This window comes from Bufo gargarizans, unplaced genomic scaffold (genome assembly GCF_014858855.1).
Source record: "Bufo gargarizans isolate SCDJY-AF-19 unplaced genomic scaffold, ASM1485885v1 original_scaffold_2167_pilon, whole genome shotgun sequence".
NCBI classification, from domain to species: Eukaryota; Metazoa; Chordata; class Amphibia; order Anura; family Bufonidae; genus Bufo; species Bufo gargarizans.
In genome coordinates this window covers 44,427-72,137 of record NW_025334671.1, presented here as the reverse complement: position 1 = coordinate 72,137, position 27,711 = coordinate 44,427, and the positions used below count along the sequence as shown (strand labels likewise).

The 27,711-nt window shown below is 45.6% G+C and overlaps 1 protein-coding gene across 1 annotated transcript in view; it reads left to right on the top strand.

The window, feature by feature from the left end:
* Positions 1–27,711, top strand: part of NPR2 (natriuretic peptide receptor 2) — a gene marked incomplete at both ends in the record, with an annotated part of 98,750 nt that overhangs the window by 31,778 nt on the left and 39,261 nt on the right. Inside the window, 7 exons of the mRNA XM_044274958.1 lie at positions 7,987–8,122; positions 8,209–8,303; positions 14,274–14,406; positions 14,481–14,565; positions 14,742–14,862; positions 17,761–17,835; positions 19,559–19,636. Of these exons, the coding sequence (XP_044130893.1) occupies positions 7,987–8,122; positions 8,209–8,303; positions 14,274–14,406; positions 14,481–14,565; positions 14,742–14,862; positions 17,761–17,835; positions 19,559–19,636 (723 nt within the window). The remainder of the gene's footprint in view (positions 1–7,986; positions 8,123–8,208; positions 8,304–14,273; positions 14,407–14,480; positions 14,566–14,741; positions 14,863–17,760; positions 17,836–19,558; positions 19,637–27,711) is intronic.

The window sequence follows — 27,711 nt, the reverse complement described above, 5'->3', positions numbered from 1 at the left end:
ACACACTGCAGAGTAACACACTGTACTATAATACACACACTGCAGAGTAACACACTGCACTATAATACACACACTGCAGAGTAACACACTGTACTATAATACACACACTGCAGAGTAACACACTGTACTATAATACACACACTGCAGAGTAACACTCTGTACTATATACACACACTGCAGAGTAACACTCTGTACTGTAATACACACTTCAGAGTAACACACTGTACTATAATACACACACTGCAGAGTAACACACTGCATTATAATACACACACTGCAGAGTACACACTGTAATACACACCTGCAGAGTAACACACTGTACTGTAATACACACACTGCAGAGTAACACACTGCACTATAAGACACACACTGCAGAGTAACACACTGTACTGTATACACACACTGCAGAGTAACACACTGCACTATAATACACACACTGCAGAGTAACACACTGTACTGTAATACACACACTGCAGAGTAACACACTGTACTGTAATACACCACACTGCAGAGTAACACACTGTACTATAATACACACACCTCAGTGTAACACACTGTACTATAATATACACACTGCAGAGTAACACACTGCACTATAATACACACTGCAGAGTAACACACTGTACTGTAATACACACACTGCAGAGTAACACTCTGTACTATAATACACACACTGCAGAGTAACACTGTACTATAAAACACACACTGCAGAGTAACACACTGTACTGTAATACACACACTGCAGAGTAACACACTGTACTATAATACACACACTGCAGAGTAACACACTGCACTATAATACACACACTGCAGAGTAACACACTGCACTATAATACACACACTGCAGAGTAACACACTGTACTGTAATACACACACTGCAGAGTAACACACTGCACTATAATACACACACTGCACTATAATACACACACTGCAGAGTAACACACTGCACTATAATACACACACTGCAGAGTAACACACTGCACTATAATACACACACTGCAGAGTAACACACTGTACTGTAATACACACACTGCAGAGTAACACACTGTACTATAATACACACACTGCAGAGTAACACACTGTACTATAATACACACCCACTGCAGAGTAACACTCTGTACTATAATACACACACTGCATAGTAACACACTGCACTATAATACACACACTGCAGAGTAACACACTGTACTGTAATACACACACTGCAGAGTTACACACTGTACTATAATACACACACTGCAGAGTAACACACTGTACTGTAATACACACACCTCAGTGTAACACTCTGTACTATAATACACACACTGCAGAGTAACACTGTACTATAAAACACACACTGCAGAGTAACACACTGTACTGTAATACACACACTGCAGAGTAACACACTGTACTATAATACACACACTGCAGAGTAACACACTGCACTTATAATACACACACTGCAGAGTAACACACTGCACTATAATACACACACTGCAGAGTAACACACTGCACTATAATACACACACTGCATAGTAACACACTGCACTATAATACACACACTGCAGAGTAACACACTGTACTATAATACACACACTGCAGAGTAACACACTGTACTATAATACACACACTGCAGAGTAACACACTGTACTGTTAATACACACATCAGTGTACACACTGTACTATAATACACATCACTGCAGAGTACACACTGTACTATAATACACACACACACACTGCAGAGTAACACACTGCCCTATAATACACACACTGCAGAGTAACACAATGTACTGTAATAACACACACTGCAGAGTAACACACTGCACTATAATACACACACTGCGAGTAACACACTGCACTATAATACACACTGCAGAGTAACACTCTGTACTAGAATACACCACACTGCAGAGTAACATGTACTATAAACACACACTGCAGAGTAACACACTGTACTGTAATACACACACCTCAGTGTAACACACTGTACTATAATACACACACTGCAGAGTAACACACTGTACTGTAATACACACACCTCAGTGTAACACACTGTACTATAATACACACACTGCAGAGTAACACACTGTACTATAATACACACACTGCAGAGTAACTCACTGCACTATAATACACACACTGCAGAGTAACACACTGCACTATAATACACACACTGCAGAGTAACACACTGCACTATAATACACACACTGCAGAGTAACACACTGTACTATAATACACACACTGCAGAGTAACACACTGTACTATAATACACACACTGCAGAGTAACACACTGCACTATAATACACACACTGCAGAGTAACACACTGTACTATAATATACACACCTCAGTGTAACACACTGTACTATAATACACACACTGCAGAGTAACACACTGCACTATAATACACACACTGCAGAGTAACACACTGTACTATAATACACACACTGCAGAGTAACACTGTACTATAAAACACACACTGCAGAGTAACACACTGTACTGTAATACACACACCTCAATGTAACACACTGTACTATAATACAAACACTGCAGAGTAACACACTGTACTGTAATACACACACTGCAGAGTAACACACTGCACTATAATACACACACTGCAGAGTAACACACTGTAATACACACACTGCAGAGTAACACACTGTACTGTAATACACACACTGCAGAGTAACACACTGTACTGTAATACACACACTGCAGAGTAACACACTGCACTATAATACACACACTGCAGAGTAACACACTGTACTGTAATACACACACTGCAGAGTAACACACTGTACTGTAATACACACACACTGCAGAGTAACACACTGTACTATAATACACACACCTCAGTGTAACACACTGCACTATAATACACACACTGCAGAGTAACTCACTGTACTGTAATACACACACTGCAGAGTAACACACTGTACTATAATACACACACTGCAGAGTAACACTCTGTACTATAATACACACACTGCAGAGTAACACTCTGTACTGTAATACACACTTCAGAGTAACACACTGTACTATAATACACACACTGCAGAGTAACACACTGCATTATAATACACACACTGCAGAGTAACACACTGTAATACACACTGCAGAGTAACACACTGTACTGTAATACACACACTGCAGAGTAACACACTGCACTATAATACACACACTGCAGAGTAACACACTGTACTGTAATACACACACTGCAGAGTAACACACTGCACTATAATACACACACTGCAGAGTAACACACTGTACTGTAATACACACACTGCAGAGTAACACACTGTACTGTAATACACACACACTGCAGAGTAACACACTGTACTATAATACACACACCTCAGTGTAACACACTGCACTATAATACACACACTGCAGAGTAACTCACTGTACTGTAATACACACACTGCAGAGTAACACACTGTACTATAATACACACACTGCAGAGTAACACTCTGTACTATAATACACACACTGCAGAGTAACACACTGCACTATAATACACACACTGCAGAGTAACACACTGTACTGTAATACACACACCTCAATGTAACACACTGTACTATAATACACACTGCAGAGTAACACACTGTACTGTAATACACACACTGCAGAGTAACACACTGCACTATAATACACACACTGCAGAGTAACACACTGTAATACACACTGCAGAGTAACACACTGTACTGTAATACACACACTGCAGAGTAACACACTGTACTGTAATACACCACACTGCAGAGTAACACACTGCACTATAATACACACACTGCAGAGTAACACACTGTACTGTAATACACACACTGCAGAGTAAACACACTGTACTGTAATACACACACACTGCAGAGTAACACACTGTACTATAATAACACACACCTCAGTGTATCACACTGCACTATAATACACACACTGCAGAGTAACTCACTGTACTGTAATACACACACTGCAGAGTAACACACTGTACTATAATACACACACTGCAGAGTAACACTCTGTACTATAATACACACACTGCAGAGTAACACTCTGTACTGTAATACACACTTCAGAGTAACACACTGTACTATAATACACACACTGCAGAGTAACACACTGCATTATAATACACACACTGCAGAGTAACACACTGTAATACACACACTGCAGAGTAACACACTGTACTGTAATACACACACTGCAGAGTAACACACTGCACTATAATACACACACTGCAGAGTAACACACTGTACTGTAATACACACACTGCAGAGTAACACACTGCACTATAATACACACACTGCAGAGTAACACACTGTACTGTAATACACACACTGCAGAGTAACACACTGTACTGTAATACACACACACTGCAGAGTAACACACTGTACTATAATACACACACCTCAGTGTAACACACTGCACTATAATACACACACTGCAGAGTAACACACTGTACTATAATACACACACTGCAGAGTAACACACTGTACTGTAATACACACACTGCAGAGTAACACACTGTACTATAATACACACACTGCAGAGTAACACTCTGTACTATAATACACACACTGCAGAGTAACACACTGTACTATAATACACACACTGCAGAGTAACACTCTGTACTATAATACACACACTGCAGAGTAACACTCTTCACTATAATACACACACTGCAGAGTAACACACTGCACTATAATACACACACTGCAGAGTAACACAATGTACTGTAATACATACACCTCAGTGTAACACACTGTACTATAATACACACACTGCAGAGTAACACTCTGTACTATAATACACACACTGCAGAGTAACACACTGTACTATAATACACACACTGCAGAGTAACACACTGTACTATAATACACACACTGCAGAGTATCACACTGTACTATAATACACACACTGCAGAGTAACACACTGCACTATAATACACACACTGCAGAGTAACACACTGCACTATAATACACACACTGCAGAGTAACACACTGTACTATAATACACACACTGCAGAGTAACACACTGTACTATAATACACACACTGCAGAGTAACACACTGTACTATAATACACACACTGCAGAGTAACACACTGTACTATAATACACACACTGCAGAGTAACACACTGTACTGTAATACACACACTGCAGAGTAACACACTGTACTATAATACACACACTGCAGAGTAACACACTGTACTATAATACACACACTGCAGAGTAACACACTGTACTATAATACACACACTGCTGCCATCTAGCTCTGTGTATTATAATGGGACGGTCCCGACTAGCTGTGTGTATTATAATGGGACGGTCCCGTCTAGTTCTGTGTATTATAATAGGACGGTCCCGTCTAGCTCTGTGTATTATAAAGGGACGGTTCTGTCTAGCTCTGTGTATTATAATAGGACGGTCCCGTCTAGCTCTGTGTATTATAATTGGACGGTCCCGACTAGCTCTGTGTATTATAATGGGACGGTCCCGACTAGCTATGTGTATTATAATGGGACGGTCCCGACTAGCTCTGTGTATTATAATGGGACTGTCCCGTCTAGCTATGTGTATTATAAAGGGACGGTCCCGACTAGCTCTGTGTATTATAATGGGACGGTCCCGTCTAGCTCTGTGTATTATAATAGGACGGTCCCGACTAGGTCTGTGTATTATAATAGGACGGTCCCGACTAGGTCTGTGTATTATAATAGGACGGTCCCGACTAGCTGTGTGTATTATAATGGGACGGTCCCGTCTAGCTCTGTGTATTATAATGGGACGGTCCCGTCTAGGTCTGTGTATTATAATGGGACGGTCCCGTCTAGCTCTGTGTATTATAATAGGACGGTCCCGACTAGGTCTGTGTATTATAATAGGACGGTCCCGACTAGCTGTGTGTATTATAATGGGACGGTCCCGTCTAGGTCTGTGTATTATAATGGGACGGTCCCGTCTAGCTCTGTGTATTATAATGGGACGGTCCCGATTTAGCTCTGTGTATTATAAAGGGAAGTCCTGGGCTAGCTCTATGTATTATAATGGGACGGTCCCGACTAGCTCTGTGTATTATAATGGGACGGTCCCGACTAGCTCTGTGTATTATAAAGGGACAGTCCCGACTAGCTCTGTGTATTATAATAGGACGGTCCCGACTAGGTCTGTGTATTATAATAGGACGGTCCCGACTAGCTGTGTGTATTATAATGGGACGGTCCCGTCTAGGTCTGTGTATTATAATGGGACGGTCCCGTCTAGCTCTGTGTATTATAATGGGACGGTCCCGATTTAGCTCTGTGTATTATAAAGGGAAGTCCTGGGCTAGCTCTATGTATTATAATGGGACGGTCCCATGTAGGCCTGTGTATTATAAAGGGGTGGTCTTGGCTAGCATCTCTCTCTTAAAGGGGCAGTGCAGCATGTTTCCGCCATGTTTAGTGTAGCACCCCAAAGTGGTGGTAGCTCTCGTACACCCTGCTACAGTCTTTATTGGGCTAATACAATGTTGTGGGAAAACCAACCTCACCACAGTGTTTTGGAGGGGGCTGTTTGCCCGCCTCCTGCCACAGGATTATGGGCCCTCTCATCAGCCAGGCCTCCATTGTTCACAAAGGACTTGGACTAACTTGAACCCCTGGTCTAATTCGTGCCATTTTGGGATGTTAAATGTCTATGTGTATTGTAAAGGGTGGGACATTGTATACGTTGAGTAGTGAGGTCTGTTACATTGTCTCTCTGGGTGTATTGGCGATTGCCCTTTGTCCTGAGAGATAATTGAATTACTTCTCGGTTTTCTCCAGGACAGAGGACAATGTGTATTCTCCTGTCTGTGATGATTGCATCAACCCAGTGTGAGGTAATTGTATCACAGGCAGAGGGGAGGATTTTGTGTGGGAATGTCTGAATGTATTGTACGTGGTTATTGGCTGTTTATACAAAACCCTGTGGGTGGAAACCTTGTTGGAAGATGTGTATAAAATGCTTGTGTGTTCAAATAAAGGGGCTGCTTTATACCTTCATGAAGTTTTGGCTCATGTTTGGGGAATGCGATAACTACACTCTTGGGGATTGCTATATCACAATACTCCCCTGAGTATAAGCTCTTGTTCATGGCTCCTGCTCTCTGGATGTAGGAGAGGTTCACCCACTGGAAGCTGAAGCCCGGTCTTGGGTTCAGCGTGGGTGGAGGACAGTGAGACCCCAACCAAGCTGCGGCGGTTCGTGGGGTCTGTGGTGGTTATGGTGTCAAGTGGAGTGCTTGGAGCCCTCGGGAAGCTTTAGGAGCATCTATCGACGGAGGTACCCGGTCGGGGTGCCAGGAGATCCGTTACAAATGTAATCTTGAAATTTTGTTCCAGGTTCACCACAATGTGCATCTAAAATATTGTTATTTAACTCTTATATATGTCATTTACCTGGTTCCCCTGCAGGTGGCAGCATTTCTGGCAGAGCTATCTTAGACAGAATGGAACTTACCATTCCACCCCCCCCTTCCCCCCCTTTCCTACCAGAAGGAGGTGGGTCAGGTCTGGTGTGTTCTGGTTGAGACTCCATGTTGCAGATGCCAGGATTCTAACCTGTCCCTTAGCTAAAGATAAGTCCGACTAAAAAGTGAAGTGCAGCATAAAGAGGAAACAAAGACACCAAGTCAGCTTGTCAGTCCAGCAGAGTGAGAGAAGGATATAGCAGAGTTGAGTTTGCCTGCCAGTTTAATGCTAAAGCCTGCTGGAACCAAGACAAAGCCTGAAACTGTTTGGAGAAACGTTCATCTCAAGGTCTGGACTCAAGTTATTCTTTCCAATTCCTAAATTATTCCCCCTATTATTTGCTTCGGAGCCAAAGCCTGGGGTCTAGCCGTATCCAGGTAGGAGCACCGTGACACACAAAGAGACATTCAGGCCACACTACACCACTCAGCATTCCTACTACACCTGGGATGCGATATGGAGGGTCTGGGGGGAGACGGCCGTTGCATTAGCAGCCCCCTTAGTGTATGCTGGGCTTCTCTCTGCAGATGAATCTCATTGCCGGCTGCTTCTATGATGGGGTGCTGCTCTACGCCCAGGCTCTGAACGAGACGCTACAGGAAGGGGGTTCTCCGAAGGATGGAATCCGGATTGTGCAGAAGATCCAGGAGCGCAGCATGCACGGTGAGCCCGCCGCATACTCGCAGCTTTAATATGGGTCTTATCAGAAGTATTTAAGATGATTAGAGTTATACTCCTCTATTTCTCAGGAATCACTGGAACTGTCAGCATGGACAAAAGCAATGACCGGAACACAGACTTTGATCTCTGGACAATGGCTGACCAAGAGAGCGGTCACTTTGAGGTAACATTTGGGCGAGGTGACCTCGTCTACTAGAAACCCCACGACAGGTTACACCTAAAGTGCCCCATAACATACAGTGACCTCCACAGAGCCCCCCATAACAGTGACCTCCACAGAGCCCCCCATAACAGTGACCTCCACAGTGCCCCCCATAACAGTGACCTCCACAGTGCCCCCATAACAGTGACCTCCACAGAGCCCCCCATAACAGTGACCTCCACAGAGCCCCCCATAACAGTGACCTCCACAGAGCCCCCCATAACAGTGACCTCTGCAGTGCCCCATAACAGTGACCTCTGAAGTGCCCCCATAACAGTGACCTCCACAGTGCTCCCATAAGTGACCTCCACAGTGCCCCATAACAGTGACCTCTGCAGTGCCCCCATAACAGTGACCACTGCAGTGCCCCCATAACAGTGACCTCTGCAGTGCCCCATAACAGTGACCTCCACAGTGCCCCCATAACAGTGACCTCTGCAGTGCCCCATAACAGTGACCTCTGCAGTGCCCCCATAACAGTGACCTCTGCAGTGCCCCCATAACAGTGACCTCTGCAGTGCCCCCATAACGGTGACCTCTGCAGTGCCCCCATAACGGTGACCTCTGCAGTGCCCCCATAACGGTGACCTCTGCAGTGCCCCCATAACGGTGACCTCTGCAGTGCCCCCATAACAGTGACCACTGCAGTGCCCCCATAACAGTGACCTCTGCAGTGCCCCATAACAGTGACCTCCACAGTGCCCCCATAACAGTGACCTCTGCAGTGCCCCATAACAGTGACCTCTGCAGTGCCCCCATAACAGTGACCTCTGCGGTGCCCCCCATAACAGTGACCTCTGCAGCGCCCCCATAACAGTGACCTCTGCAGTGCCCCCCATAACAGTAACATCCGCAGATCCCCCCAACATAAGTGACGTCCGCAGATCCCCCCAACATAACAGTGACCTCCACAGATCCCCCCAACATAACAGTGACCTCCACAGATCCCCCCAACATAACAGTGACGTCCGCAGATCCCCCCAACATAACAGTGACCTCCACAGATCCCCCCAACATAACAGTGACGTCCACAGATCCCCCCAACATAACAGTGTCATCCACAGATCCCCCCAACATAAGTGACGTCCGCAGATCCCCCCAACATAACAGTGACCTCCACAGATCCCCCCAACATAACAGTGACCTCCACAGATCCCCCCAACATAACAGTGACATCCACAGATCCCCCCAACATAACAGTGACCTCCACAGATCCCCCCAACATAACAGTGACATCCACAGATCCCCCCAACATAACAGTGACCTCCACAGATCCCCCCAACATAACAGTGACATCCACAGATCCCCCCAACATAACAGTGACATCTACAGATCCCCCCAACATAACAGTGACATCCACAGATCCCCCCAACATAACAGTGTCATCCACAGATCCCCCCAACATAACAGTGACGTCCACAGATCCCCCCCAACATAACAGCGACGTCCACAGATCCCCCCAACATAACAGTGACGTCCACAGATCCCCCCAACATAACAGTAACATCCACAGATCCCCCCCATAACAGTGACATCCACAGATCCCCCCAACATAACAGTGACATCCACAGATACCCCCAACATAACAGTGACATCCACAGATCCCCCCAACATAACAGTGACATCCACAGATCCCCCCAACATAACAGTGACATCCACAGATCCCCCCAACATAACAGTGACATCCACAGATCCCCCCAACATAGCAGTAACATCCACAGATCCCCCCAACATAGCAGTGGCCTCCACAGTGCCCCCCCATAGCAGTGGCCTCCACAGTGCCCCCCCATAGCAGTGGCCTCCACAGTGCCCCCCCCATAGCAGTGGCCTCCACAGTGCCCCCATAAGGCTAGTTTCACAGTAGCGGCAAGGATTTACGGCAGGCTGTTACGGTGGGTGAACAGACTGTCGGATCCGTCCTGCTGCTAGTTCATGTGTGCCCCAGGACTGCCGATCCTTCCCCATTGACTATAATGGGGGCGGGGCGGAGTTCCGGCAGCGCACGGCGAGAGGCGGACGGACGAAAAGTATTGCATGCAGTACTGTCCTCTGTAGTGTATATATATATATATATATATATATATATATAGCATACTGCCCTCTGTAGTGTATATATATATTTACAGTATACTGTCCTCTGTAGTATATATATATTTACAGTATACTGTCCTCTGTAGTATATATACAGTATACTGTCCTCTGTAGTATATATACAGTACACTGTCCTCTGTAGTGTATATACAGTATACTGTCCTCTATAGTATATATACAGTATACTGTCCTCTGTAGTGTATATACAGTATACTGTCCTCTGTAGTATATACACAGTATACTGTCCTCTGTAGTGTATATACAGTATACTGTCCTCTGTAGTGTATATACAGTATATTGTCCTCTGTAGTATATACACAGTATACTGTCCTCTGTAGTGTATATACAGTATACTGTCCTCTGTAGTATATATATATTTACAGTATACTGTCCTCTGTAGTATATATACAGTATACTGTCCTCTGTAGTATATACACAGTATACTGTCCTCTGTAGTGTATATACAGTATACTGTCCTCTGTAGTGTATATACAGTATACTGTCCTCTGTAGTAAATATACAGTATACTGTCCTCTCTAGTATATACACAGTATACTGTCCTCTGTAGTATATATACAGTATACTGTCCTCTGTAGTATATACACAGTATACTGTCCTCTGTAGTGTATATACAGTATACTGTCCTCTGTAGTATATACACAGTATACTGTCCTCTGTAGTGTATATACAGTATACTGTCCTCTGTAGTGTATATACAGTATACTGTCCTCTGTAGTATATACACAGTATACTGTCCTCTGTAGTGTATATACAGTATACTGTCCTCTGTAGTGTATATACAGTATACTGTCCTCTGTAGTGTATATACAGTATACTGTCCTCTGTAGTGTATACACAGTATACTGTCCTCTGTAGTGTATATACAGTATACTGTCCTCTGTAGTGTATATACAGTATACTGTCCTCTGTAGTATATATATATATATTTACAGTATACTGTCCTCTGTAGTATATACACAGTATACTGTCCTCTGTAGTGTATATACAGTATACTGTCCTCTGTAGTGTATATACAGTATACTGTCCTCTGTAGTAAATATACAGTATACTGTCCTCTGTAGTGTATATACAGTATACTGTCCTCTGTAGTATATATACAGTATACTGCCCTCTGTAGTGTATATACAGTATACTGTCCTCTGTAGTATATATATATATTTACAGTATACTGTCCTCTGTAGTATATATACAGTATACTGTCCTCTGTAGTATATACACAGTATACTGTCCTCTGTAGTGTATATACAGTATACTGTCCTCTGTAGTGTATATACAGTATACTGTCCTCTGTAGTAAATATACAGTATACTGTCCTCTGTAGTGTATATACAGTATACTGTCCTCTGTAGTATATACACAGTATACTGTCCTCTGTAGTATATATACAGTATACTGCACTCTGTAGTGTATATACAGTATAATGTCCTCTGTAGTATATCCACAGTATACTGTCCTCTGTAGTATATACACAGTATACTGTCCTCTGTAGTATATATACAGTATACTGTCCTCTGTAGTATATACACAGTATACTGTCCTCTGTAGTGTATATACAGTATACTGTCCTCTGTAGTATATACACAGTATACTGTCCTCTGTAGTGTATATACAGTATACTGCCCTCTGTAGTATATATACAGTATACTGTCCTCTGTAGTATATACACAGTATACTGTCCTCTGTAGTGTATATACAGTATACTGTCCTCTGTAGTGTATATACAGTATACTGTCCTCTGTAGTATACACAGTATACTGTCCTCTGTAGTGTATATACAGTATACTGTCCTCTGTAGTATATACACAGTATACTGTCCTCTGTAGTGTATATACAGTATACTGTCCTCTGTAGTATATACAGTATACTGTCCTCTGTAGTATATACACAGTATACTGTCCTCTGTAGTGTATATATATACAGTACAGACCAAAAGTTTGGACACAGCTTCTCATTCAAAGAGTTTTCTTTATTTTCATGACTATGACAATTGTAGATTCGCACTGAAGGCATCAAAACTATGAATTATCACATGTGGAATTATATACATAACAAAAAAGTGTGAAACAACTGAAAATCTGTCATATTCTAGGTTCTTCAAAGTAGCCACCTTTTGCGTTGATTACTGCTTTGCACACTCTTGGCATTCTCTTGATGAGCTCCAAGAGGTAGTCACCTGAAATGGTCTTCACTTCACAGGTGTGCCCTGTCAGGTGTAATAAGTGGGATTTCTTGCCTTATAAATGGGGTTGGGACCATCAGTTGTGTTGTGGAGAAGTCAGGTGGACACACAGCTGATAGTCCTACTGAATAGACTGTTAGAATTTGTATTATGGCAAGAAAAAAGCAGCTAAGTAAAGAAAAACCAGTGGCCATCATTACTTTAAGAAATGAAGGTCAGTCAGTCCGAAAACGTGGGAAAACTTTGAAAGTGTCCCCAAGTGCAGTCACAAAAACCATCAAGCGCTACAAAGAAACTGGCTCACATGCGGACCGCCCCAGGAAAGGAAGACCAAGAGTCACCTCTGCTGCGGAGGAGAAGTTCCTCCGAGTCACCAGCCTCAGAAATCGCAGGTTAACAGCAGCTCAGATTAGAGACCAGGTCAATGCCACCCAGAGTTCTAGCAGCAGACACATCTCTAGAACAACTGTTAGGAGGAGACTGTGTGAATCAGGCCTTCATGGTAGAAGATCTGCTAGGAAACCACTGCTAAGGACAGGCAACAAGCAGAAGAGACTTGTTTGGGCTAAAGAACACAAGGAATGGACATTAGACCAGTGGAAATCTGTGCTTTGCTCTGATGAGTCCAAATTTGAGATCTTTGGTTCCAACCACCGTGTCTTTGTGCGACGCAGAAAAGGTGAACGGATGGACTCCACATGCCTGGTTCCCACCGTGAAGTATGGAGGAGGAGGTGTGATGGTGTGGGGGTGCTTTGCTGGTGACACTGTTGGGGATTTATTCAGAATTGAAGGCATACTGAACCAGCATGGCTACCACAGCATCTTGCAGCGGCATGCTATTCCATCCGGTTTGCGTTTAGTTGGACCATCATTTATTTTTCAGCAGGACAATGACCCCAAACACACCTCCAGGCTGTGTAAGGGCTATTTGACCATGAAGGAGAGTGATGGGGTGCTGCGCCAGATGACCTGGCCTCCACAGTCACAGGACCTGAACCCAATCGAGATGGTTTGGGGTGAGCTGGACCGCAGAGTGAAGGCAAAAGGGCCAACAAGTGCTAAGCATCTCTGGGAACTCCTTCAAGACTGTTGGACGACCATTTCAGGTGACTACCTCTTGAAGCTCATCAAGAGAATGCCAAGAGTGTGCAAAGCAGTAATCAAAGCAAAAGGTGGCTACTGTGAAGAACCTAGAATATGACATATTTTCAGTTGTTTCACACTTTTTATTTATGTATATTTTTCCACATGTGTGTCCAAACTTTTGGTCTGTACTGTATATATATGTATATACAGAATACTGTCCTCATCCGGCAGTTTTGAGGAGCTGATTAGTAGATATTCTTCCTTCCTGCAGTATTAGTGCCCTAGGCTGCTGTAATCTCCTGTCATCCACTGGTAAACGAGACATATAACCTGATCACCCCCTGCCATCAGCAGCACTGCGTCATATGACAGCTGTTAGTGATGCTCAGAACCCCAAAGTCTGGCACTGATAGGGAGTTGATCAGTTGATACTCTTTCCTCCTGCAGTATTACAGCCCTAGGCTGCTGTAATCTCCTGTCCTCAACTGGTCAGGATTTCAGTGCTACTGGTTTTGTATCCCATGACTCGTTTTCACTGTCTCTTTTTTGTAGGTTGTCGGGTATTACGATGGGATAACAAAGCAAATTAACTGGACAGGCACACCAATCCTGTGGCTCAAGGGCTCGCCTCCTTCGGACAGCCCTCCCTGTGTATTTGATACAGATGACCCATCATGTGTTAAAAGTAAGTGACTTCATGTCCTGTGTCTTCATAGAAACCTGCAGCCCAAGTCTCTCCTCACTGTTCTCTCTCCTCAGCTCCTCTCTCCACATTTGCCATGGTGGCTCTTGGCGCTGGGCTCACATTGCTGATGTTTGGAATGGCCAGTATCCTCATAATGAGGTGAGTCCTCAGTGTGCAGATGAGTGCCCCCTACGCTTCTCCACCTTCAGGGTATTGTATAGAGGGTGAGGTCATAGAGCCAGGGGGTCACAGGAGGGACTATACTGTGCAGTAGGACACGGTGAGGGGGTCACTGTATTTTGTACTCCAGCTGCACCATACTTGTCTGTTCACAGGAAGCTGATGTTGGAGAAGGAATTGGCCAGCATGCTGTGGAGGATCCGTTGGGAAGAGCTGCAGTTCGGGAATTCTGACAAATACCACAAATGTGCTGGGAGCCGTCTGACCCTGTCATTAGTGAGCAGACTTCATGCCTTGGCTATTGCCCCCTACTCAGCTATTGCCCCATACTCAGCTATTGCCCCATACTCAGCTATTGCCCCCTACTCAGCTATTGCCCCATACGGCCTGATTCCTTTCATGTAAAGCTTTCCTTCTGTCCCAGACTAAAGGAAACTCGGGGAGATCTACCAGATTAAGTTTACTGCAAAGACTCCTGCTTGCCCCATACCTATTTATATAGCTCCACAGGAGGTGTATACAGTTGTGTGCAGTGAGCTCCCCCTAGTGGTGGCTGCAGGCAGCCATAACTGTATCACCCACCTCTGTGTAAAGAAAAGCATTTGAGTATGTGGGATACTCTGTGCTATAATTTATTGAAGATGTTTCTGTATAACCCCCTTCCATGACTCCCCCCATTATTCTATATATACAGCGCTCACCTGTGTCTGCTTGTCGTGAGCCCGGACATAGCGTCTGGACTGCGCTATCAATGGAACCTCAAAAAACCTTGCAAGTCCAGCTCCAATGTTCAAGGTACAAAACTTTATCCAAGCGGTTTAAAAAATTTGTGGTACACAGATACGCTTGTGTTACGCGTTTCAGACCATTCTCAATATAGTGCTTCATGACCAAGAAGGACCTATATTGAGAATGGTCTGAAACGCGTAACACAAGCGTATCTGTGTAGCGCAAATTTTTAAAACCACTTGAATAAAGTTTTCTACCATGAACATTGGAGCTGGACTTGCAAGGTTTTTTTGAGATCTCCCATTACTGTATGTAATCCCCCCCCTCCGTCCATGATTGTATGTCATTTTTACTATTACTCCAATCAGTCCCATTACTCTATGTAGCCCCTCCCATTACTTTATATGACCCCTCCCTTACTGCATGTCTTGTCTGTATAACCCTCTAATTATGCCCTATAACCCTCCAATTACGCCCTATAACCCTCCAATTACACCCTATAACTCTTCACATTACGCCCTATAACTCTTCACATTACGCCCTATAACTCTTCACATTACGCCCTATGACTCTTCACATTACGCCCTATAACTATTCACATTACGCCCTATGACTCTTCACATTTCGCCCTATAACTCTTCACATTACGCCCTATAACTCTTCACATTACGCCCTATAACTATTCACATTACGCCCTATGACTCTTCACATTACGCCCTATGACTCTTCACAATACGCCCTATGACTCTTCACATTACGCCCTATGACTCTTCACATTACGCCCTATACCTCTTCACATTACGCCCTATGACTCTTCACATTACGCCCTATACCTCTTCACATTACGCCCTATAACTCTTCACATTACGCCCTATAACTCTTCACATTACGCCCTATAACTCTTCACATTACACCCTATAACTCTTCACATTACGCCCTATGACTCTTCACAATACGCCCTATGACTCTTCACATTACGCCCTATGACTCTTCACATTACGCCCTATGACTCTTCACATTACGCCCTATAACTCTTCACATTACGCCCTATAACTCTTCACATTACGCCCTATGACTCTTCCCATTACGCCCTATGACTCTTCCCATTACGCCCTATGACTCTTCCCATTACGCCCTATGACTCTTCACATTACGCCCTATGACTCTTCCCATTACGCCCTATGACTCTTCCCATTACGCCCTATGACTCTTCCCATTACGCCCTATGACTCTTCACATTACGCCCTATGACTCTTCACATTACGCCCTATGACTCTACGCCCTATGACTCTTCACATTACGCCCTATGACTCTTCACATTACGCCCTATGACTCTTCACATTACGCCCTATAACTCTTCACATTACGCCCTATGACTCTTCACATTACGCCCTATGACTCTTCACATTACGCCCTATGACTCTTCACATTACGCCCTATGACTCTTCACATTACGCCCTATAACTCTTCACATTACGCCCTATAACTCTTCACATTACGCCCTATGACTCTTCACATTACGCCCTATGACTCTTCACATTACGCCCTATGACTCTTCACATTACGCCCTATGACTCTTCACATTACGCCCTATGACTCTTCACATTACGCCCTATGACTCTTCACATTACGCCCTATGACTCTTCACATTACGCCCTATGACTCTTCACATTACGCCCTATGACTCTTCGCATTATGCCCTATGACTCTTCACATTACGCCCTATGACTCTACGCCCTATGACTCTTCACATTACGCCCTATGACTCTTCACATTGGGCCCTATAATTCAACTTATTACACTATATAACCTTAGTATAGGGCCGCTATTATTCTGGCTGTGGTGGGTGTAAAATGGTGTCCGCTGCAGGGGGTGCAGAGGTGACGTTTGCCCCAAAAGACAACAACAGTATTATATATAGCACGTAATAAGCATATGCATGTCCCGGCTACAGATTTTGCATTGGGTGCAAAGGCTTGAAGTCAGGCCATGCTTGGTGAGGACAGATGGGTGGATGTCTGTATAATGGATGCACTGTTCCATCTGGTACTCCAGGAGATTGCAGGTCTCTGAGGGAAGAGGGGCATAAAAGCTACCACCTCTGATCAGTGCTCCCTCTTGTGTCCTTTCTCCCTATATATTGCAGTGAAAAGCTTCTGCTTTCTTCACTGACCCCTCCTATATTTTCCATGGTGGGTATCCTCGGCCTTCATACGGTAGACCTGGGAGGTCAGTTAATCTGCTGTTCTCCTCCGGCCCCCATTCCACATGGACCATGGATCGGGACATCACACTGGGAGCTGTTTATCCTCTAGGGGCCCCAGGATGTGCACTTTACTGAGCTACAGGTCTCGGCCTACTGGCCACATCATGCCCCACTTTCTATCTAGGAGACTGCACTATGACGTCCCATACTTTGTGTATAACTGTCTCACTTTGTCCTAGAGAGGCTCCAGTTATGGTTCACTGATGACGGCTCATGGCAAATACCAAATTTTTGCCAACACAGGACACTTCAAGGTGATTGCTGACTCCATGGGTCACTATCATGTTCTTCACTCTCTCTCCTTCGCTCTCCATCATTCATGGCTTTGCATTTTAGCCTCTGTGGCTTTCCTTCTTTCCTACCTTTTTTTTTATATGTCTCTTCCAGCTTTCCTTCTCTCTCTTTCTCTCTCTCTCTCTCAACAGCTGTCTCTTCTGATATTCTATAGGACTGTCTCTCTATAGTCTCCCTCTGTCCTAACCATGCCTTTGTCACTCTTGATTTTCTATATGACTGTATCTCTCTATCATACAGCTCTGTCTCTCCTTTAGGACTGTCTTTCTAGTCTCCCTGTCACGACTGTACAATTCTGTCTTTGTGGTTTCATGCTTCATCTCCCTCTTGTCTCTTCATCTCACTTTTTGCTGTCTCTTCAGTTCTATTTCTCTGGTCTCTCTCCATCTAGTTTCCTTCAGCCATTTGTTATGCTCCATCTCTCTTTTTAATCTCAAATAGTTTGTACTGTTTCGTGCTCCTGGTGTTGCCCATCCTTCAGTTTGTCCTGTCTCATGCTCTTGGTGTTGCCCATCACTTACTTTGTGCTGTCTCATGCTCTTGGTGTTGCCCATCACTTAGTTTGTCCTGTGTCATGCTCCTGGTGTTGCTCATCTTAGCTTGTCCTGTCTCATTCTCTTGGTGTTGCTCATTTCTTAGTTTGCCCTGTCTCATGCTCCTGGTGTTGCCCATCTCTAAGTTCCTCCTGTTTAGTGCTCCTGGTGTTTCTCGTCTCTTAGTTTGTATTGTTTTGTGATCCTGGTGTTGCTCGTCTGTTGGTTTGTCCTGTCTTATGCTCCTGGTGGTTCTTGTCTCTTAATTTCTCCTGTCTAATACTCCTGGTGTTGCCCATCTCTTAGTTTGTCCAGTCTCGTGGTCCTGATGTTGCCCATATCTTAGACTGTCCTATCTTGTGCTCCTGGTCTTGCTCGTCTCTTGGTTTGTCCTATCTCATGCTCCTGATGTTGCCCATATCTTAGTTTGTCCTGTCTCGTGCTCCTGGTGTTCCCACATCTTAGTTTATCCTGTCTCGTGCTACTCGTGTTGCTGTCTCTTGTTTTGTCCTGTCTCATGCTCTTGGTGTTGCTCATCTCCCAATTTTTCCTGTCCCATGCTCCTGGTGTTGCCCATCTCTTGGTTTGTTCTGTTTAGTTTGTTTTCTGGTCCTGATGTTGCCCATCTTAGTTGGTCCTGTCTCGTGCTTCTGATGTTCCCCATCTATTAGTTTGTGCTATCTGGCATTCCTGGTGTTGCCATGTCTTAGTTTCTTCCATCTCGCTCTCCTGGCCTTGCTTGACTCTTGTTTTGTCCTGTCTCGAGCTCTTGGTGTTGCCCATCTCTTAGTTTTTTCTGTCTCGTGCTCCTGGTGTTGCTTGTCTCTTAGTTTGTCCTGTCTCGAGCTCCTGGTGTTGCCCTTCTCTTAGTTTTTTCTGTCTCGTGCTCCTGGTGTTGCTTGTCTCTTAGTTTGTCCTGTCTCGAGCTCCTGGTGTTGCCCATCTCTTAGTTTGTTTTGTCATGTGCTCCTGGTGTTGCCCTTTCCACGCTCCTAGTGTTGCCTCTCTTCATCCTGTCTCTCTCTATCATTTCTTACGCTCTGTCTCTATTTGTCCTGAAACTTACTCCAAGTGTCTCTTTCCTCTTTTTGTCCTGTCTCGCTCTCCTGTTATCGCTGTCTTTCAGTCTTTTCTGTATTCTTCTCTCCAGGGTAATGTCGTTGCCATCAAACATGTGAATAAGAAGAGGATGGAGCTGACCAGACAGGTCCTGTTTGAGCTCAAACATGTGAGTACGAGGCAGCGATGGAGGCTGATTGCTGTAAAAGCTGTGGAGTACCACAGGAGCTGGTTTTTTACTGTAAGAGCTGTGAATCAGTGGATCAGTCACCTCAGGAGCTGGTTCTTTACTGTAAGAGCTGTGAATCTGTGGAGCAGTCACCTCAGGAGCAGGTTCTTTACTGTAAGGGCTGTGAATCTGTGGAGCAGTCACCTCAGGAGCTGGTTCTTTACTGTAAGAGCTGTGAATCTGTGGAGCAGTCACCTCAGGAGCAGGTTCTTTACTGTAAGGGCTGTGAATCAGTGGAGCAGTCACCTCAGGAGCTGGTTCTTTACTGTAAGAGCTGCGAATATGTGGAGCAGTCACCACAGGAGCTGGTTCTTTACTGTAAGAGCTGTGAATCAGTGGAGCAGTCACCTCAGGGGCTGATTCTTTACTGTAAGAGCTGTGAATCAGTGGAGCAGTCACCTCAGGAGCGGGTTCTTTACTGTAAGAGCTGTGAATCAGTGGAGCAGTCACCTCAGGAGCTGGTTCTTTATTGTAAGAGCTGTGAATCTGTGGAGCAGTCACCTCAGGAGCTGGTTCTTTACTGTAAGGGCTGTGAATCTGTGGAGCAGTCACCTCAGGAGCTGGTTCTTTACTGTAAGGTCTGTGAATCTGTGGAGCAGTCACCTCAGGAGCTGGTTCTTTACTGTAAGAGCTGTGAATCTGTGGAGCAGTCACCTCAGGAGATGGTTCTTTACTGTAAGGGTTGTGAATCTGTGGAGCAGTCACCGCAGGAGCTGATTCTTTACTGTAAGAGCTGTGGAGCAGTCACCTAATGAGCTGGTTCTTTACTGTAAGGGCTGTGAATCTGTGGAGCAGTCACCTCAGGAGCTGGTTCTTTACTGTAAGAGCTGTGAATCTGTGGAGCAGTCACCTCAGGAGCAGGTTCTTTACGGTAAGGGCTGTGAATCTGTGGAGCAGTCACCTCAGGAGCTGGTTCTTTACTGTAAGAGCTGTGAATCAGTGGAGCAGTCACCTCAGGAGCTGGTTCTTTATTGTAAGAGCTGTGAATCTGTGGAGCAGTCACCTCGGGAGCTGGTTCTTTACTGTAAGAGCTGTGAATCAGTGGAGCAGTCACCTCAGGAGCTGGTTCTTTACTGTAAGAGCTGTGAATCTGTGGAGCAGTCACCTCAGGAGCTGGTTCTTTACTGTAAGAGCTGTGAATCTGTGGAGCAGTCACCTCAGGAGCGGGTTCTTTACTGTAAGAGCTGTGAATCAGTGGAGCAGTCACCTCAGGAGCGGGTTCTTTACTGTAAGGGCTGTGAATCTGTGGAGCAGTCACCTCAGGAGCTGGTTCTTTACTGTAAGAGCTGTGAATCAGTGGAGCAGTCACCTCGGGAGCTGGTTCTTTACTGTAAGAGCTGTGAATCTGTGGAGCAGTCTCCTCAGGAGCTGGTTCTTTACTGTAAGGGCTGTGAATCTGTGGAGCAGTCACCTCAGGGGCTGGTTCTTTACTGTAAGAGCTGTGAATCTGTGGAGCAGTCACCTCAGGAGCTTGTTCTTTACTGTAAGGGCTGTGAATCTGTGGAGCAGTCACATCAGGAGCTGGTTCTTTACTGTAAGAGATGTGAATCTGTGGAGCAGTCACATCAGGAGCTGGTTCTTTACTGTAAGAGCTGTGAATCTGTGGAGCAGTCACCTCAGGAGCTGGTTCTTTACTGTAAGAGCTGTGACTCTGCGGAGCAGTCACCTCAGGAGCTGGTTCTTTACTGTAAGAGCTGTGAATCTGTGGAGCAGTCACCTCAGGAGCTGGTTCTTTACTGTAAGAGCTGTGAATCTGTGGAGCAGTCACCTCAGGAGCTGGTTCTTTACTGTAAGGGCTGTGAATCTGTGGAGCAGTCACCACAGAAGCTGGTTCTTTACTGTAAGGGCTGTGAATCTGTGGAGCAGTCACCTCAGGAGCTGGTTCTTTACTGTAAGAGCTGTAAATCTGTGGAGCAGTCACCTCAGGAGCCGATTCTTTACTGTAAGAGCTGTGGAGCAGTCACCTCAGGAGCTGGTTCTTTACTGTAAGGGCTGTGAATCAGTGGAGCAGTCACCTCAGGAGCTGGTTCTTTACTGTAAGAGCTGTGAATCAGTGGAGCAGTCACCTCAGGAGCTGGTTCTTTACTGTAAGGGCTGTGAATCTGTGGAGCAGTCACCTCAGGAGCAGGTTCTTTACTGTAAGAGCTGTGAATCTGTGGAGCAGTCACCTCAGGAGCTGGTTCTTTACTGTAAGAGCTGTGAATCTGTGGAGCAGTCACCTCAGGAGCTGGTTCTTTACTGTAAGGGCTGTGAATCTGTGGAGCAGTCACCTCAGGAGCTGGTTCTTTACTGTAAGAGCTGTGAATCTGTGGAGCAGTCACCTCAGGAGCGGGTTCTTTATTGTAAGAGCTGTGAATCTGTGGAGCAGTCACCTCAAGAGCTGGTTCTTTACTGTAAGGGCTGTGAATCTGTGGAGCAGTCACCTCAGGAGCTGGTTCTTTACTGTAAGAGCTGTGAATCTGTGGAGCAGTCACCTCAGGAGCTGGTTCTTTACTGTAAGAGCTGTGAATCTGTGGAGCAGTCACCTCAGGAGCTGGTTCTTTACTGTAAGAGCTGTGAATCAGTGGAGCAGTCTCCTCAGGAGCTGGTTCTTTACTGTAAGAGCTGTGAATCTGTGGAGCAGTCACCTCAGGAGCCGGTTCTTTACTGTAAGAGCTGTGAATATCTTCATGTTCAAGAGGCTATGAACTCGAAAGACATTACTTTTTTTGCCCACCCCAACTATGTTGTAATTCTTATATTATAATCTAAGAGGATGTGTATTCTTCCTGCCATGTTTATATGTACGGGCTTTACGTGTGGCACGTTTATGTGTCCATCTTTGTAAGGGGTTGCTTGGGTGCTGTGGACTCCTGGAGCAGATGTCCTGCAGAGAGCCTGTCACTGATCGAGTGGAGAGCACAGTGCTGTTTAAGAGGGGTAAACTGAACGGTAACTGGCAGTGTTATGTCACCAGTCTGTGTGTATGGAAACAGATGGCAAGTGTACACCGGAGTGAAGTGAGCGACTGACAGCCTGCAGGACTGGGGTCAGACTATTCCAGCCCTGAGGTGTGAGCAAAGTGTAGAGGAACAGTCTTAGTCCTAGAGGTCTCTTAGAAGAAGACAACAATTATCCAATATCCCTCCTTATGGGGACAAGTGAAGTCCAGGGTGAAGATACTACTATTGACCTAAAGGAGACAGAAACCCTCAGACCAGACCTCGGACTCTGATTGTGGAAGCACTAACCCTAATGCACACGGTGATGACAGCAGAGACAAATCCATGCAAACCGACTGGAGATATGTCACAGACAATAAATCACAGAAACCGCAAAACCATTGTGAGAAGAATCAAAAACCAATTTGTGGACGTTTAGCACTGGTCCCGGCCCTGGTCTAGGAGGACTTGCTGTTGTGTATTCCTCAAGAACACTGGGAAAGATTTATCATGGCTGTACGACAGTCTATATGTTCTGTTATCTGGAGGTCAGTCCTGTAGATGGAGGATATACCGGTGTAGTAATCCATTAGTATACACGTTCTGTTATCTAGAGGTCAGTCCTGTAGATGGAGGACATACCGGTGTAGTAATCCATTAGTACACACGTTCTGTTATCTGGAGGCCAGTCCTGTAGATGGAGGATATACCGGTGTAGTAATCCGTTAGTATACACGTTCTGTTATCTGGGGGCCAGTCCTGTAGATGGAGGACATACCGGTGTAGTAATCCATTAGTATACACGTTCTGTTATCTGGAGGTCAGTCCTGTAGATGGAGGTCATACTGGTGTAGTAATCTATTAGTATACACGTTCTGTTATCTGGAGGTCAGTCCTGTAGATGGAGGACATACCGGTATAGTAATCTATTAGTATACACGTTCTGTTATCTGGAGGTCAGTCCTGTAGATGGAGGACATACCGGTGTAGTAATCTATTAGTATACACGTTCTGTTATCTGGAGGTCAGTCCTGTAGATGGAGGACATACCGGTGTAGTAATCCATTAGTATACACGTTCTGTTATCTGGAGGCCAGTCCTGTAGATGGAGGACATACCGGTGTTGTGGCGAAACCAACCTCGCCACGGTGTTTTGGAGGGGGCTGTTTGCCAGCCTCCTGCCCTGGGATTATGGTCCCTTAAGTTATTGGGTCTTAAGGCACTTGGGACTGAGCCCTCTGTCCCTGGATTGCATCATTTGCCTTACTTGCTTGGATTTTACTATTCCCATGGTGAGAACAATGGATGAAGCACATGGTGAGAACAATAGATAGCGGCCATTTTAACTCGCAGACCACTGCTTGACCCTCAACACGGAGCCTTGTCTCGTTATTGGGGGGATTCCTTGTATGCTGTTAGAGACTGATTGCCAGGAGTGTAAGCTGATTGTATGCTTTTCCTGTTCGTCTGCTGGCAGCTATTCGCGAGGTTCCAGTTTGGAGTGCTATTTTGTATCCAGTTCGGGAGTTTGGTGTTCTGCAGTAGCTGTGCCTGTCTCTCAGAAAGGGGCATATCGCCTAAACTGATTTTAACCCCTTGTCTGCTGAAACGGTCCGTTACAGGTGTAGTAATCCATTAGTATACACGTTCTGTTATCTGGAGGTCAGTCCTGTAGATGGAGGTCATACTGGTGTAGTAATCTATTAGTATACACGTTCTGTTATCTGGAGGTCAGTCCTGTAGATGGAGGACATACCGGTGTAGTAATCCATTAGTATACACGTTCTGTTATCTGGAGGTCAGTCCTGTAGATGGAGGACATACCGGTGTAGTAATCCATTAGTCTACACGTTCTGTTATCTGGGGGTCAGTCCTGTAGATGGAGGACATACCGGTGTAGTAATCTATTAGTATACACGTTCTGTTATCTGGAGGCCAGTCCTGTAGATGGAGGACAAACCAATGTTGTGGCGAAACCAACCTCGCCACGGTGTTTTGGAGGGGGCTGTTTGCCAGCCTCCTGCCCTGGGATTATGGTCCCTTAAGTTATTGGGTCTTAAGGCACTTGGGACTGAGCCCTCTGTCCCTGGATTGCATCATTTGCCTTACTTGCTTGGATTTTACTATTCCCATGGTGAGAACAATGGATGAAGCACATGGTGAGAACAATAGATAGCGGCCATTTTAACTCGCAGACCACTGTTTGACCCTCAACACGGAGCCTTGTCTCGTTATTGGGGGGATTCCTTGTATGCTGTTAGAGACTGATTGCCAGGAGTGTAAGCTGATTGTATGCTTTTCCTGTTCGTCTGCTGGCAGCTATTCGCGAGGTTCCAGTTTGGAGTGCTATTTTGTATCCAGTTCGGGAGTTTGGTGTTCTGCAGTAGCTGTGCCTGTCTCTCAGACAGGGGCATATCACCTAAACGGATTTTAACCCCTTGTCTGCTGAAATGGTCCGTTACAATTGGTTGCAAGCAGTGGGATCGTTCCTACAGCCAGAAGGACAGCTACAGGAGACACCATTTCTTTGGATTTTACAACTTAAGGGCAATGCATGTCTCAGTACAGCGACCCTAAAAGCACCAGGATGGAACCAGCAGTGGAGTAAAGAAACTTGGTTGAGGAATTTGACCGTATGATGTGGTTGCGGCTGAACTTCTTCACACCCAATCCAGCTGAGAAATACGTGTTGCGGGACAGAGGGAGCCCAGTCTCCATTCCCCAGCAGCAGTGTGAATTGCAGGGAATTGGGAGCTTAGTCTCAATTCCCCAGCGGCAGTGTGAATTGCAGGGAATTGGGAGCCCAGTCTCCATTCCCCAGCGGCAGTGTGAATTGCAGGGAATTGGGAGCCCAGTCTCCATTCCCCAGTGGCAGTGTGAAGTGCAGGGAGAGGAGAGCATCGGCCTCCCTCCCCAGCGGCAGGCTGAGTTACAGGGGGCAGAGGTAGTTGATCCTGCCCCCCAGCAGCAGAGTGATATGCCGGGAAGGCAGTGTGAAATGCAGGGAGAGGAGAGCAGCGTCCTCCCTCCCCAGCGGCAGGCTGAGTTACAGGGGGCAGAGGTAGTTGTTCCTGCCCCCCAGCAGCAGCATGATTTTTTGGGAATTGGGAGCCCAGTCTCCATTCCCCAGCGGCCGAGTGTCCTACAGGGAATAGAGAGCCCAGTCTCCTTTCCCCAGCAGCAGGACACTCTATTGTGAGCGGAGGCGGTCGGTCGCCCTCCCCAGCGGCTGGAAGTATGTATGGGAGAGGAGCTTGTTACCCCCTCTCCCCAGCGGCAGCTTAACGCACCAGGGGGAGACAGTAAGCCCCACAACAGTGCAAATGGGACTGTGTTCTCTGCACTTACAGCACAGGGGGTAGGGACAGTCGGTCCTGTCCCCCAGCAACAGGGCTGTTTAGCCAAAGGGGAGACAGTCTGTTTCCCCCTCCAACAACCAGACTCCAACCAGGCTTCTTCCATGGTAGCGCTGGTACCAGGGCAGAGTCCCGCTGATCCCTGCCCACAAAGCAACCTCCACTCCAAGCCAGGGAACAAGTCAGATACCGGGAGTACCAGCTACCAATATAACCTTGGTGGATTCACTGGACAGAGACAGGCTACTAAATTCAACAGGTCCAGTATTGGTTTGTGGGTGGGCTGCCAGACTAACTCAGGTACCGACCGGCGTGAGGTCAGGTATCTGGTTAGTCTTCCCTGGGGGGGAGATGTGTGGCGAAACCAACCTCGCCACGGTGTTTTGGAGGGGGCTGTTTGCCAGCCTCCTGCCCTGGGATTATTGTCCCTTAAGTTATTGGGTCTTAAGGCACTTGGGACTGAGCCCTCTGTCCCTGGATTGCATCATTTGCCTTACTTGCTTGGATTTTACTATTCTCATGGTGAGAACAATGGATGAAGCACATGGTGAGAACAATAGATAGCGGCCATTTTAACTCGCAGACCACTGCTTGACCCTCAACACGGAGCCTTGTCTCGTTATTGGGGGGAATCCCTGTATGCTGTTAGAGACTGATTGCCAGGAGTGTAAGCTGATAGTACGCTTTTCCTGTTCGTCTGCTGACAGCTATTCGCGAGGTTCCAGTTTGGAGTGCTATTTTGTATCCAGTTCGGGAGTTTGGTGTTCTGCAGTAGCTGTGCCTGTCTCTCAGAAAGGGGAATATCGCCTAAACGGATTTTAACCCCTTGTCTGCTGAAACGGTCCGTTACAGGTGTAGTAATCCATTAGTATACACGTTCTGTTATCTGGAGGTCAGTCCTGTAGATGGAGGTCATACTGGTGTAGTAATCCATTAGTATACATGATCTGTTATCTGGAGGTCAGTCCTGTAGATGGAGGACATACCGGTGTAGTAATCCATTAGTATACACGTTCTGTTATCTGGAGGTCAGTCCTGTAGATAGAGGACATACCGGTGTAGTAATCCATTAGTATACACGTTCTGTTATCTGGAGGTCAGTCCTGTAGATGGAGGTCATACCGGTGTAGTAATCCATTAGTATACATGATCTGTTATCTGGAGGTCAGTCCTGTAGATGGAGGATATACCGATGTAGTAATCCATTACTATACACATTCTGTTATCTGGAGGTCAGTCCTGTAGATGGAGGACATACCGGTGTAGTAATCCATTAGTATACACGTTCTGTTATCTGGAGGTCAGTCCTGTAGATGAAGGATATACCGGTGTAGTAATCTATTAGTATACATGTTCTGTTATCTGGAGGTCATTCAAGCAGATGGAGGATATACCGGTGTAGTAATCCATTAGTATACACGTTCTCTATTCTGGAGGCCAGTCCTGTAGATGGAGGACATACCGGTGTAGTAATCCATTAGTATACACTTTCTGTTATCTGGAGGTCAGTCCTGTAGATGGAGGACATACCGGTGTAGTAATCCATTAGTATACATGTAACGGACCGTTTCAGCAGACAATGGGGTTAAAATCCGTTTAGGCGATATGCCCCTTTCTGAGAGACAGGCACAGCTACTGCAGAACACCAACCTCCCGAACTGGATACAAAATAGCACTCCAAACTGGAACCTCGCGAATAGCTGCTAGCAGACGAACAGGAAAAGCATACAATCAGCTT